The 15,568-nt window shown below is 39.0% G+C and overlaps 1 protein-coding gene across 3 annotated transcripts in view; it reads left to right on the top strand.

Annotated features, from left to right (window-relative positions):
• Positions 1-9,914: 9,914 nt before the first annotated feature.
• LOC140932921 (uncharacterized) overlaps positions 9,915-15,568 on the top strand; it is a 30,989-nt gene continuing 25,335 nt past the window's right edge. For all 3 annotated transcript variants that reach the window (XM_073382421.1, XM_073382420.1, XM_073382419.1), the window contains exons 1-5: positions 9,915-10,163; positions 10,301-10,348; positions 13,113-13,161; positions 14,401-14,448; positions 15,417-15,524. In XM_073382421.1, the coding sequence (XP_073238522.1) occupies positions 10,137-10,163; positions 10,301-10,348; positions 13,113-13,161; positions 14,401-14,448; positions 15,417-15,524 (280 nt within the window). In that variant the 5' untranslated portion in view covers positions 9,915-10,136. The remainder of the gene's footprint in view (positions 10,164-10,300; positions 10,349-13,112; positions 13,162-14,400; positions 14,449-15,416; positions 15,525-15,568) is intronic.

Here is a 15,568-nt window from a genome sequence, read left to right as displayed (position 1 = left end):
AACTTTGAACATGGGCCCTATACAGAAAAAGGACTTTGAACCCGATGATTGTGAATGAGTATGGATATATTTGCATAGTAATAGATCGCCCTCTAAGCGCTCAAACAAATGGAAATGTAATGTATTATTTAACTCTCCTTCCCACGCGGAATGCTAATATTAAGTTAGCCATAACAACATTAAGGAAGCGACTTGGTTACATTTATAGAGACTTTATTTGCTAAGCAGCATTGATTCTACGATGATAGTATTCAGTGTGGACACAGTAAAATCACTGGCAGGTGTCTTAACTGGTATCAAGTTGACTTGGAGCTTTAGTCAGCTGTTGAGTTCGTAACTCTTTTAGCTTAGCTACAATAGCTTACAATGTCAATTGTGCAACCTGATTAAGCATTTTTCCCTCGGGGGGAGGAGGTGACCCATATAAGGCTTTCTTTTACCCTGTTTGTTTTTGCTTTTTTCTCTTTAATTATAATACATTTTTTTAACAGATATTTCTTTTGGCACAATTCCAAACAAGAGAGGGTGAAATGAAAGGCAAATAGCGGTGATAAACAGTATCAACTTATGCATTTTTATACTAACGCAACGTTTCGTGTGCTACAATCCTGGAAAAAATACACTCGGTACTGTACAGTGGCGGATCCAGGGGAGGGGCCCGGGCCCCTTATTGTTAGACCAAACTGAGGCCCGAAGGGCCGAAAACAATTTTTTGGAGACCGGCCCCATCCCTATCTCAGGGTCTGGATGACTGGGCCTCTCCCTTATCTGTAGATAGAAAATTTAGACCCCTTCTCGCCCGCAAATCGCGGGGATGAGAAAATGGCGCGTTTTGGCTTTCGCGCGGCTTATATATCCTTGATTTCGGGGGTGGGGGAGGGTGGGGTTTGCTGTTCTATTTTATTCTGTCCAGATTGTAGTCAACATTCGCCGTTACAAATAGACGAATTTCGATATATATTAAACCCCAAAATTGGCGCCGAGGCTTGAGGTGAGTAATACATTTCCTCTGTTTTATTCCACCAAGCCTCGGAGCAAAGTATGGTTAATATATCGAAGTTAGCCTATGGTGTATAAAAAAAGGACCTTTATGTTCTCTTGATAAAAATGATACCGAGATCAAGAAAAACAATATTAACATTGAATCTATTACCCTGTTCACAGAGACTCTAGTTTCTCCTTACATATCGTCGAGCCAAAACAGTGGGGCCGTTTATTGACCGCTAACGCAAGGGACCAAGGATGGATACATGAAAAAATGGTATCTTTTATTTTTCTCGCGGTCGCAAAATTCGTTGAAAAAAAACTAAAAGAAAAGAAAAAACGAATAGGAGAGGCTATAATTCCATAAAGAGCGATAGCTAATTAATAAAGCAACATCTTTTCTCCGCTGACGTTGACTCTAAAAGTTGCCTCCCGTTCTTTTGACAAAACAAAATGACAAAAAACTTGTAACGACTGGTCTTAAAATGGTTATGTATGCTGACCGAGCATACGAAACGTCAAGTTTGTTTGTACAGAAAGATGCAGAAATCGATATTTTTTATCACCGCAGTTTGTTTTAAAGTGACATACTCAATGCCACTTTTCCTTTACTGCTCACGTCACGTGACCCACACATCGCGTGAAGTATTTTGCCTACTAAACAAAACAAACGGCAATTTTTTTGTGAAAGGAGCGTCACAGATCATCAGATGGATTAGACACCTCTTTGCAAACCTCTGCAAACAATGATAAATATAGAAGGTTTTTCAGTTTTATTCACTTTGCTCGAGGGAAGCCGCTGCTTCGTTCATGGACAGGACGCCGGAAACACTGGAATATTAACCGGAGAAGGTTTTGGTTTAGTCAGTATGTTTGTTATCTTCGTGTTCTGTCTATGTGGTACATACCTCTGCGTTTCCTTCACCTGTTGCTACGAGTACTTTTGTCAACCAGATGAAAACAGTTCAGAATGTTGCGGCTGTAGAAGATTATCTGATGAAGGATTACAACAAAAAACTGCAGATGAGCTAACTATTTGAGCGGCAGATGCAAATTTATTTCCAAGACCCTGAAAGGTCTTTGCACGAGAATGTGGATAAACGCAAGGTGAAGGTCACGTCATAATAACCCTTATCCGAGCAAGCACACAAACAAGGAACCCTTCATTAAAATAATTACAACCAAGTTTTTTCGACTTTATTGGCTCACAGTTTCAGTAAACTGCACTTAATTTGTGGGCCTTTTTGGGGTAAAGCAACGGCTCCAGTGGACCCAAACAATACCGATATGTCGACGCGATGTAGATGCCTTAATCTGAACAGTTCAAAACAGTCATGTTATTTCCGATTTACAATGCGTCATTACAAGAGGATTATCAGGCTTAAATTGGAAAAGTTATAAAGAGCAATAAATCTTTGTTTAACGCCATTTTTTTTGCTGGATACGCTTTTCGGGACAAAAAATATAGTAAATAATGAAAGTGGACTCACTGTTTATTTTGTGGACCCTCAGTGTTATCTACATGCCGTGTCTTTTCCTGTTCGTGACGAAGTCATGGAGCTTTGCGATAACCTTGTGGCCTCTTTGAACAAAATTAAGTTGTTTTGACATGTGTTATATACCTCTGATGGGATGATCAGTTTTCCTTCGTTAGCAATTTACAGAAATCCTCACAGGTTTCCAGGTTTATAATTATTTGAACTGCTTAAGGACGGTTTTTCTAGTCACACCAATTCCGTCGAAGTTCAGGAAGTTAGGATTTCGCTTCGCGGGCCAATTTTCTGCCGTTCCTCGTTTTAGGATTTAGCTTTATTCAGTCCTCAGTTCCGTCATTCCTCGTTTTAGATTGATGGTTTTTTTCCATTCAGAAAAATTGGCCTAAGAAATTTCCCGTCCAAAAAAAGAAGAAAAATGGTGCTTTGCAGTGGCTGATCCAGACCTCCAGATAAGTGCGTGGGGGAAGGGGGGGGGGGGGGGGGGGAGACGGTCATCAAGATCCTGAGAAAAGGGGGAGGGCCCGGACTCCAAAAAATTTTTTTCGGTCCTTTGGGCCTTAGTTTGGTCTAAAAATAAGGGGGGGGGGGAGCAGGTCCCCCTGGGCCCCTCCCCTGGATCTGCCACTGCTTTGAATGAAGAATTGTTGTAGACAAAACCCTTCAGTGATTTAGTCTAAACAGGTATGTGCAGTAGAGTTACTTTGTTGATTTTCTTCCTTTTCTTCTACTTCTTCTTTTGGAAAATTTGTCTGTTAACCAGAGACAATGCTAATTCAATTTAAATCTCGTTAATTTCCATAATGATTGAACTGGGAAGGAATGTTGGCGGTGTCGTGACTTCGTGACAGGCTATTAGTGTTGCGTGTTGTTTGCCTTCTGAGCAGTTTGATACTCGACCTGAAACACAAAGCAAGTTCGGATCACTGTGCTGCTCAATATGAAAGCGTTGATAATAACAGTGTTTATTTCTTTTGTCTTCACAAGCGGTAGGTTATATTTAGCTCTCTTTCTTGCGTGGAATGAGTTAGATGCTCTATTTGTAATTGTTTTAAATTGCCGACTATTCATTGTTATCGCAAATTTGTACATTTGGGCGTCGAGTGCTGTTTCCAACGCAGCCCATACATACCTAGGTGGAGGTGAATTAAAAAGTAAGAAATTTCTCAGTTATCGCTATCGACAGGTTTTTTCATCACTAAAACTCCGATCTTTTTTTCGAATTCTCTGATAGCAAGATCGAAACCTGTTCTTCCAGCTAAATACCTCGAGTTCGAACGAAAGTGGTATCTTCCATGACCTCTTTGGGCTGACATTACATGTACTTATATCCAAGGCTAAAACGTCGCCCATTTGTATCTTATTCTTAAGGATTTCGACCAGAAACAGACATTTTATAGCTACTCTAATCGATCTTCCGCCCTGGTGCAAGCTTGAAAACTGCATTGCTAGCTTGCAAGTGCGTCCTGTTTTACGATGGATTTTTTTCATAGTAAGGATGTGTATATTTCGGCTCAAAACTCGTGATTACTGGCTCCAAATTATAATAATGTCCGAAATTTCTAATAGCAAAGAAGCATTAGAAAACATTACGTGTGCAACAGAGTCGACGCGTAAGAAATAAAAGATACTTTGGTGCTGAAGTTGATAACTACTCGACACCTCAAGAGTAGCCAGAGTGAGACTAAGAAATATGTTTTCTAGGTGCAGAATCAGAGTGCAAAGAGCATCAATTGAGATGCTAAACCCGCTTATTTGATTAAAGAGGTCATACTTTAGAATTTTGTGCTTGGGCTCAAAACTTACCCTCGAGGCTCGTAAGCAAAAGGTTGAAAGCGAAAGGGTTAGATAAACAGATACACTTTTTTTTTCTTCTAATATCAGTAACTCATTATGGCAGTAGGCTGTAGTAAAACCATTTTTAATTCTCACCCCCTCCCCCTCCTAAGTCAGTCTGCCTCAACTCAGGAGTATACGAACCTACTACAGACAGAGCATTGATGGAACAGCCAACTCCCTCTGTCAAATCGGCTGGTCAAATTGATTAACAGTATCAGTTTCCAATGCGTTCAAGACCTTTCGAAGTTAGGAATCAAAACGAGCTCGTGAACTTTTCTACAAGTTCATGTACGATCATGTACCTATCAAGTGTCGCGAGGTATTGAGTTAACATCTCACCAAGGTCACGCGAAACAAAGAAAACAGCAAAAATTCTGAGACAAGGTTTACTAAGGAATTCGCCCCCCCCCCCCCCCCCACCCAACTTTTTAGGGCAGAAACAAGGGCTAAATGTTTCTTTTCTCGTTGGCTTCTTTAACTTTGGTCGCACTCTGGCTCCCATGTGTGTTGCGTCGCTGTTCTGATGTTGCGACAAGTTGCAGCAACACATCGCGGCGACAGATCACATGCGAACGGCGGCTAGTTGCAGCATCACGTGGCAGCGACAAATCGCTTCGTGTTCACTGGAGAGTTTTTGTCAAAATCTTTGTCTCTGCAACAGGATTTTGTAGCCGCAACAAGGCGCACAAATTTTGTCTGATTTGATTTTCTGTGACTTGTTGCGGCGACAAAGTTATGTTGCAGAGAAGAAGATTTTCACAAAACTCCTCCAGTAGACACGAAGTGATTTGTACGGAGCACAGTGTGATGAAAGTTCGTGCTCGATTTTTCCTTTCTCGACTTTTTTCTCGCCTTTAAGTTTTTATCCCGACTTTTTTCTCGACTTTTTTGCTCGACTTCTTTCACCGCTGATCACATACATTATTCTTACTAATTTCGAGATTTTAAAAAATTCGCGAAATTTAATACCATTTTCAAAACAAAACAATAGTTTTTAAAATGTTCTGAGTACGGGTGTTTTTTTTTAAAGCACTGAACCGTACATTGCATCGACAACATACACAGCCGACAGTTATAATTTGTCTTGTTCATAAGGCTATATGTAGGGCAGTTGTAAGTTTAAAAAATAATTATCTTGCTTTGACTTGTTTGAAATATATAGTTTTATTGATTTGTGACAAGTGCCCTCTGCTCAGGACAATGACACGAAATTTAGTACGCTTTTTCCCTAATTTTGTTTGCAATCGCGAAAATTAGTACTCGCGAAATCCGGCTCCCGAATATTCGCGAAATTAAGTAGTAAGAATAAGGTGCATCAAAGGCTCATTCATGTGTGGAAGTGCTTTCACATGGCCAGGTTTGATTCTCGGCTTTGTAACTATTTTATTTATCGCTCAAAATGTAATGTCGTGCAGTTTGACCTCCCTACCTTCCCATCTTCCTACTTATCTTCCAGCCCTTCGGACCTAAGTTTGGTCTAAAAATAAGCGGCAGGGGGGGGGGGGGGGGGTGGGCCCCCTCAGGCCCCGCAACTGATCTTACAACAACATTCAAAGAAATCTTGCTGCTTGTCGGGTTAACCCACGGTTTTTACATAAAGTGTGTGACATTTAAAGAGCGTTGATTCTTAATTTTCGTGGTCTTGGGAGGCGAGGAAAGCGTGGTGTCACTTTTGAGGTTGTTGTCGATACGTAGAGATAGCATTGCGTGGCAGTGGAAATCAGGGACTGCGCGGCAAGGTTGTGGGGAGGAGGGGGACGGGGGGGGGGTTGGGGGAATCCGCACCCGAAAGGGTCTGCTTCCATGAGAGATGAAAGTAGGGTGCATGATACCTAGGTAAAAGGATCTTTAGATTTTTTCTGATTTTTGAATGATGTCTTTTATTTGACTCGGAGATAAAGTGTTATCATTTTATGACATCAACAGGGAACTGCTCATTGGCATCAACATTTGAAAACTGTACCGGTGATTTACAAGTCGAATGAGGTTTAACAGGTATAAAAAGGGCGAGAATGCCTAAAGGAACGTATTTTGGAAACTTGGGCAGAACTGTGTTTGAGCTGAGTGTAGGGTGTTGACGTTAAGCAGCCGAGGTGCATCGGATCGATGAAGTTTAAAGTAATTTTACCTTTGTAGTCACTTTGGTTTATTATTTCATCCTGAATATTGTGAGGCTGAAACAGTTTTGATTTTTCCAATCCAACAATCACAAGTTTTCCTAGCTTAGCATTGCCTTGTTGTAAGATAGGAAGGTAGGGAGGTCAAACTGCGCGACATTACATTTTCAGCAATAAATAAAATAGTTACAAATGTCAAAGCGCTTCAACGCATAAATGAGCCTTTGATGTATGTGATCAGCGGTGAAAGAAGTCGAGCAAAAAATCGAGAAAAACGGTCGGGGAAAAAGGCGGCAAACAAGTGGAGGAAAAGGTCGAGAGGAAAGTCAGGAAAAGAAAAAATTTGAGGAAAATATCGATGGTACTAACTGGGCTCCGTAGATTTGTCGCTGCGACGTACGTGTCGCCGCCACATGTTGCTGCAACTTGTCGCCTAGTGCGTACCGTCCTGAAGTCGATGAAAAGTGACTGTCGCTAAGAAACGAAACTGGGCCGGAAAATGGGCCAAATTAGCCTTCCCAAAGACTTCTGGGATCGTTACTGGCGACGTGCTATTCATCTATTGGTCAATTTCTTTACCCTGTCCTCACTAACATTCCCAAAAGTCTTTGCGAAAGTTAACTCGGCCCAGTTTCCTTCATATGAAGTCACGCGCGAGCGGCACGCGCGAGCGGCACGCTAAAGGAGGCGCTCACTCGTGCGTTCTCGCGCGGCTCGACACTTGAAATGGAGAGCTTGCTCGCAAGCTAACAGTCAAGGAACATCTCTTAAAACATTTCCAGTATGATGACATACTATTTATATTAACTTATACCCACAGTCTATTCCATTCAGTGCTATCAGTGTATTCCCAAGATGACGCCAAACTGCCGTTCTTTCAACTCTTCGGAGTGTACCAAGCAGCAGACAAACCTGACTTGTCCCCAGGGAATGAATTACTGCATGCGAATGCAGCTCCACGTGGCTAACAAAAGTGTAGCAGTCGATACGGAAAGAAGGTCGTGCGCGAGTAAAGAAACCTGTTCTATGCTGAAGAGAGCTTGCGATCATCACAAAAACTTCACGGACCTCAAATGCACTTCCATGTGCTGTGACTACGACCTGTGCAACGCTGATTCTCGTTCAACTGCTGAATGTGTCTTATTACTAGTATCAGCTCTTTTTCTTGTTGCGTTTTCTAACCTCTTTATCAATTGTAGATAAATTTGGTTGCAAAAGAAAAGTTGGCTCGGGAGATGGCTTGTACTTTCAAAATCCTTTACAGTCTAAGTGACCTTAGGCTATCAGTGTTCCAGGCAAGTACGAAGGAGATAAGGAAACACTGCTACACCCATATAAACTATGATGTGAATTGTGTTTTGTGCGAACTATATTTTATTCTGGAGTATACTGACACTGCTGCACCCATATAAACTATGATTTTACTGCGTTCTGTGCGAACTATATTTTATTCTGGACTGGAGTATACTGAAAATTTATCATTTTTTAATAAAATTCAAAGCGTATTTATCATTTGAATAAAACTTCAAAAAGCGTACGTTTGTTGCACTAAAACCTGGTTTTAACTCCCGGCAATTTTCTCTGCCTCAAATGAGGTTTCCGGCTTTGTGCATATACAACAATTTTTTTAAGTTCAAACGTTAGCGATCAAATGACAAAAACGAACCAGGTTTTGTGACACTTAAAACTTTTTTCAGGTTGACTGCTGGTCAAGGTTTTTAAAACACTAAATGACCGGCAGTCCTATATTCTCAATAAGCTTCAATAAATTTGACAAATCGAAAAAATCCATCTAATCTAAACTATCATATGTCGATTAAGAAAAGTCAAGCGATCCTGAAACGCTTTATAGATTTCAAGTTTAGCGTCAGTGGTTTACGCTGGGCTCACAAAACGAAACCATGTTTTGTGTCACTTACAACTTTTCTCAGCTTCCTCTTTCCTCTTTCCTCTTTCCTTTTTCCCCTTTCCTCTTTCCTCTTTCCTTTTTCCCCTTTCCTCTTTCCTCTTTCCTCTTTCCTCTTTCCTTTTTCCCCTTTCCTCTTTCCCCTTTCCTCTTTCCTCTTTCCTTTTTCCCCTTTCCTCTTTCCTCTTTCCCCTTTCCCGACTTATCTCAGTGTTATCTAGGAAAGATCGTTGCGACTCTGCATGCTAGCAGGGTGGACTGCCGGTCATTTAGTGTTTTGACAATCTTGACCGGCAGTCGACCTGAAAAAAGTTCTAAGGCCTGTTTCAAGGGTCGTGCTACTGCCGTGCCGAACTCAATTCGGATCGAATTAAATTCGACTTTAGCACGGCAGTAGCGCGACGTTTGAAACCAAGTCGTGCTACTGCCGTGTAGCACGGCAAGGCCTGCCGTGCTACACGGCAGTAGCTCGACTTGGTTTCAAACGTCGTACCACCGCCGTGCCGAACTCAATTCATAAATTATAAATACATTAGAATACATATAAAAGTTTGCTAAACCGTTTCTTTATTTTTGTGTTTTGTTTTCGGCAACAGCCGTTCTATTCCGAATTCGACTGAATTAAATTCGACGTCTGAAACCAAGTCGACGTGCTAGTCTCGTGCTGCAGTCGAGCTACAGTCGAGCCAGTAGCACGACGTTTGAAACAAACAGGGGCACCCAACGAGAACATAAACGGTAGATATAGGCATATTTTTATCCCCTAAAAATTTTTCATCTGTTCAGATTTCCTTGCTGAAAGTCTAGTTATCCGAAAATTATAGGGATCAAAACTTACATTTTCGAAAATTTCAGCCAGAAAAAGGGCTCCCGAAAATTCTAGGTGTTCTTTTTAGGGTAAAAATCCGTTAAAAATTTTCAATTATACCATTTTTTAGATGTTCGAAAATTCTAGGAGAGGTAGGCAAGCAAAAAATTTTACAACAAATGCTCCGAAAATTCTAGATCTCAAATCGTCTTCCGAACAGATATTTTCCGCAAATTTACGTTGGGTGCCCCTGAAACAAAGTGTCACAAAACATGGTTTCGTTTTCTGAGCACAGCGTAAACCAAACTTGAGATCTATAAAGAGTTTCAGGATCGCTTGATTAATAATAATGATAGTTTAGATTAGATGGATTTTTTCGATTTGTCAAGTTTTTTGAGAGTATAGGACGACCATTTAGTGTTTTAAAAACCTTGACCGGCAGTCGACCTAAAAAAAGTTCTAAGTGCCACAAAATATGGTTTCGTTTTCTGAGCCCAGGGTAAACCAAACACAAGCTATAATGCATTTGATAGTTTGGATTGTTTGGGATTCTTAGATAAGTCAAATTTATTGAAAATACCGGACTGCCGGTCATCTAGTGTTTTGAAAACCTTGGCCGGTTCGACCGGTAGATAAGTCGCTCGCAGTGAGTGATCCTGAGGGAACTGGCACTATATTTTGCCGCTGACAACAGTGTGTCTTTACGACAGGCGCAAAACTGTCGTGAAGATAAACTAACTAACATCCAAAACGACTCGACCTTTGCTAGTTTATGAATAACATTCCCTGATTTGCTTACGAGTTTAAGATTTTTAGTGTTGTTATAAGATGCTTGACGCATCAGGATTTTGCTGAATACATAATGAAAAGGCTACGGTAATTTCTTGCCACGTTTTGTAAAGGATAAGATAAGAAAGAGTACTGGCTTCATGCATTCACATGCATTATGAGAAAACAAGAAAAAATCTGTTAAGAAACAGTTGATATCCATGCCAATACCAGGACTTACTGTAGAGGTAAGTGACATATCTATTTGAAGACTAGTAAGTCCTTGAATTTTTTTTAGCTTTAAAATTAGAGCGAAGGGATATCGACGTCTTCAGGCAGTTCCTAATCGACAGGTCTTCGATTAACTTGGTATATATTTTCCTAGGATGTGGATGCATATTCCGATGTATCCAATGGCTCTACAATTTCTGTGGTAAGCTTATTAATTTTTATTGTCAAGCAAAGTTAAATGGGAAATGATTTACGTGTAAAAACAGAGCCGAGGTCAATAATATTGATCAAATGAATGCAAACCAGAACAATACAATAACACCTTAATGTTAATATGGACCTCTAATAATATACTGAACTATGTGTATACAAATCAGCTGTGGTTCTAAGTAGACCATTTTACAGTTGTGAGCTTAGTATCCCAGCCTTTGAGTGAATGTGAGGCTGAGGTTGACCTTAGCTTGTTTTGGTGCAAACCTCTGTCCTTTTCTTACAACAGTTATGCTTAGAAAAATTACCAGTTAGCATAAGAACAACATGATTTACATAATAGAACGGTTTTCACTTGACTGTCGTAAAACCAAAACCAAAGTAAATACACTAGCCAACCAAAGGGCGTAGTAAAACCAAAACCAAAACCAAAACCAAAACCAATTACTTTCGACAGTCAAGTGAAAACCGCTCTACAACAGGAAGTGTTGTATCAAAACACTTATTTCAAGTACGGGTAAAACACTGAGGGAAATATAGAGAGAATAAAGTGAGGTGTGCATTAGGTATGCACAATTTAATATAAAATATGTACACCTCGAACTGTAATATGAACCCGGTTTCAAGAGTTTGCCTACATTAAAACTTTAGAACTCATGAGTTGGGCGAAGTCTTGTTTCTCAAGTGGTATGGTTTTGATATCTCTTTATATCAAGTGCCGTAACAAAGGTGGGGCGCTAATTTGTAAATACCTAAAGTAGTACACGGTGCTTATTCGAGAGTAATGCTTATTGAATTAACGCTTATTCAAGAGTAGTGCTAAGTCAAGTAGCAGCGCTTAATCAATCATTTACGGTATTGACTTTACAGTAACATAAATGCAAAGTGTATTGGATGGACAACACCTCTATTCATGGTACCTAAAACAGAGATATTACTGCCCCAAAATAACCAGTCATTTCCAATACTGTCATTCTGATCCAAGTTGAAAAATACATTTTCAGCATGTCTGATTGAACAGGTTGGGTCATTGTGACAGGTTTGCATCTTGTTAGGGAGACATTTTATTCACTCAAGGGGGCCACTGCTAAAAGTCATACAAGTTGTACCAGTTGAGAAAGTTATTGTAGACTCAACAGAACAACTTGCTGACTTAAAAAAAGCATTGCATTAGGGTCAATCTGATGAGTTAATTAATACAAGAATGTTAGGCAAGTGAAATACCTCAGTATTCTTCAAGCCATAAGGCTAACGAAACAAGCATGCAAAATGTCATAATTTTTATACCTGATTGTTAAAGCCATGAGGCAAAAAAGCGTGCTACTCATGTAAGTTACAGTGAACCTCGTTCTTTGACAAGCATGTTAAACATGTCAGATACTTCTTTCTTTGAGCTATGAAGCAAAACAAGCATGCTACTTTATATGTAATAATAATTTACATATATTGGATACCGTTATTTTGTGGTTCAATTTTATCCTTGGTTTAAATTTTATTGTCCTTTGTTTTTGGGTATGGTAATGTATGATAATGAGTTTGAAACTGAAAATGAAATTATTTAAACCAAGGATAAAACTGAACTACAACAGCTACACCTGGGTGTTGTTGGTACGTTAGACCAGGGTAGTAATGTACTGCTTAAACTCTAAACACTTACCCTATACTATACATGCCAAGGATGAGTAAGCCTGCATAGCTGGCAAGTTTTTTTGCTGTGATTTTTGTTTTCAGTTCATGTCTGGCCGTGATGGGGGAGGGGACGAGGGAGAGAGAAAAAAAATAAACATAACAGAAAAACCACCAGCTAGGAAGTCTAATGATCAGTTGAATGATGAAATGCTCTGTAAAGATAAGAGACCATATAACCCCATCTTCAGTATTGTGGCACACCTTAAAGACTTACTTTTATCTCTGAGCATGGTTGATAAGGTGAAATGGTTACGAAGCACGACAGACTTCTTTGTTATATGTTTTTGTTAGCTTTTTTAGACTCGGCTGTTCACAACGTTCAGTAGCACTCCTATCACTTTGAACTTCCTAACCAATAGAAACATTGGATTGTTCATGGTCAGGGAGCTTCCAATATAAACTGCAGCATCATTGTTTTCATCTTTGATTTTTGCTGGCTTTCCTAACTAGTTTCTTCTTACTAACTGTACTCTGAGTAACAGAAAATGCTTTAGTGTTTCAAGTTATGTGTGTACAAATCTATCATGTCGCATGTACCCTGCACGTCTTAGTTTCAGACTTTTAAGCTTCCTAGGACTACCAGTAAATGTTAGAGCACAACCTTGATAAAGGAGGGCAATTTTATTTAACAATCAATAATTGGCTGGATATGGTAGATCGGCCAAAACTGTAGTTATATAATGATAAACTGAAAACCATGGAGTAAATCATAGTCAAGTGGAAGATGTATCTAATTAGAATGGACTTAAACAATTCCTTGCATGACTGTTGTTGTTAGTGAGGGGCCCTGTAATGTGTTGTCGAGTCATGGGTGGACAAATTATTTTGTTGTGGATGTTGTGGTTCAATTTTATGCTTGGTTTAAATTTTATTTTCCTTTGTTTCAAACTCATTATCATACATTACCATACTCCAAAACAAAGGGAAATAAAATTTAAACCAAGGATAAAATTGAACCACAACATAGCCACTTCTTTACTTTACTTTGGAGGGGTTCATAGAGAACTGACATCCTATACACATGTCACAAAAATGACCATTGTTTGTTTGTTTATTTGTTTATTTAGGGAAGCGCAGCCTCAGGCGGTAGTGGACACATGCCAAGGCCCCCAACAGGTACAAATACTTGTTATCATCATAAAAAATTATTAACATGAAAGAGTTAAAGTATTTCCTCAAGTGGACAGTGCATTATATTCAGTACTTAACTGCTACATATAACAGCCGAAGACTGTTCTCTAACAGAAATTGGAGGGAGCCAATATACCATATTTCCTTGAATAATGGCCATCCCTTGATTAATCATCCCCCTCGAATAATCATCCCCGTTTGATGGAAACATTTGGAATCATCGCCTCCCTCAAATAATTACCCCCCCCCCCTCTTGCTATCTTCTCTTTCTTTTATCCCCTCCCTGTACATGTCAAGTTGAAGTGGAAATATTATCTGATTCAGCAAAACTGATCACCGATTATTCAAACTCTGAGAATAATCAGGGAACCAAATTTGGAACACTTAAAAAGTCATGTTCAGTTTATTTGATGTGATAATTTTGTTTTTATTTAATGGTATAATAAAAGAAAATAAATTAAGGCACGACTTCCAGTGATCATAAGCAATATTTGAAATAATTGCCTTCCTTCGAATAATTACCGCAGGCTATTATTCAAGGAAATACGGTAGCCCTGTGCTCTGAACCTGTGAAATCCAGGGTGGCCAACATATGATTTTTATGAAAAAAGTTTATTTTCTAGTCACCCAGGAGCAAAAGTAAAGTGACAGGCCAGGGCCACTGGGCACTGCTAGAGCACTGTCCTGAGCCATGATATCAAAATAATACCCTAAGCTTGTAATACCCTTAAAAGCAGCTAAGTTCTTAATAAATTAATGTTACCCCAGAGTAAAATATTGTGTTCCTCCAAACATAAAAAATGGAAATTCATCCTTATGCTTAGCTTATACTTAACTATTTTAAGTTTAGTGCTGCCTCCAAGAAAATGTGACCCTTAGGGAAACAGAATGAATAAATATGTTGAAGACTACAAAAATGTGTCACTGTTTTCAAATAAATGAATTTCAGTTGGACTGTAAAAAATATCTGGTCGTAAAACACTTTAGGTTGTATTCAAACTTAATTGCAGGTATGGCTCCTTAAACATTAGACATTTTAAGTTTTATGCAAACTTAATTTGCAGGTATGGCTCCTTAACCAGCTGCTCTTTCTGAAAGTTAGGGGAGCTCACTACTTTGTTAAAGCTTTGTTTATTGGTAATTTGGGACAAACTGTTACTAACAATTTCTGACACTTACACTGTATTCTTTTTTATATTTTTTTGAATGTACTTGTACACTAAGCTGGCTCAAGGAGATCAAGGTCTGTGCAAGGCCGAAGATCTAGAGTTGGTAAGATTTATCTTTCTGCTTTAAAGCACACGCTCTGTTCATGTTAGAGGCTAGAGAGAATGTTGAAAAACATGATTGTTTCTCCTGGGTGTACCAGCTACAGGGGCATGAGCTTCCACAAAGGTTTTAATTTTCATTGGTCAGGGTATGTTTCGAGAGAACTTTTATTTTTGGCTAATGAGCACTGCATAAAAATAACTTTGAGAGCCTGAAATATCATTATTTTTAATTTGCCTCTGTGTAAGAAACTATGTCTGACTACTGCTTTCTGAGAGTGAGAAGATGTGCAATGCTAGTAATGGAGAAAGCATGTTGTATAGACCAATAATTGGTCTATACAACATGCTTGAAAATCAGCTGAAAATCTTTATTACACCATACTTCTTCAATTATTGAAGAAGTATGGTGTAATAAAGATTTTCAGCTGATGGAAAGTGGGTCACAGTTAAATTAAAGTTTGAATTAACCTTTTCTGGTTTTCATAAAAAAACAACAACAAATAAACAAAGAAAATTCTTAATCATAATTATTGTACTTGACTTTTAAAGTGGTTGTAAAATAATGTAAATATTGATTTTATTGTTATGTACATGTAGTTACATTTATTTTAGTGTGATATTTTTGTATCTCACATAAATTTACGTTTCTCTCTTAGCTTCCATCTGTTATTAAGTGTTACATCTCTAGTAAAAGTAAAAACTCTTCCATTATTAGAGAGGTTAAGCATCACATTTATGTCAAACCGCAAACGCGAATTTGTACCACATGACCAAGCTTCCTCTTTACTTGTCGATTTCTGTTCATTATTCCTACACCTAAATTAGTAGTTTCAAGCAATTTTTCATCCATAAGAATTGTTTGGAGCTGCTTTTATCTGCTCATTTTCTATTTTGAGAAATTCTCAACTTAAATCTGCCGTTTGCCCTATACATGAAAAACTGAAATCTCTATTTATTTTTTTCAAACAGCAAAGTCACCTTACTCCAGCTCTACACTCAAAGGCTCCTCAAAGCATCAACCACCCAAGCCTGCTGCAAGAAACATGTGGATCACTGCAATGAGAAATGGAACAAGCAGTATGTGATGTTCTAAATCTTTTAACATGTCAACATGGAAGTTT

This window comes from Porites lutea, chromosome 4, assembly GCF_958299795.1.
Source record: "Porites lutea chromosome 4, jaPorLute2.1, whole genome shotgun sequence".
NCBI lineage: Eukaryota > Metazoa > Cnidaria > Anthozoa > Scleractinia > Poritidae > Porites > Porites lutea.
This window is presented reverse-complemented; position numbering and strand designations above follow the sequence as displayed.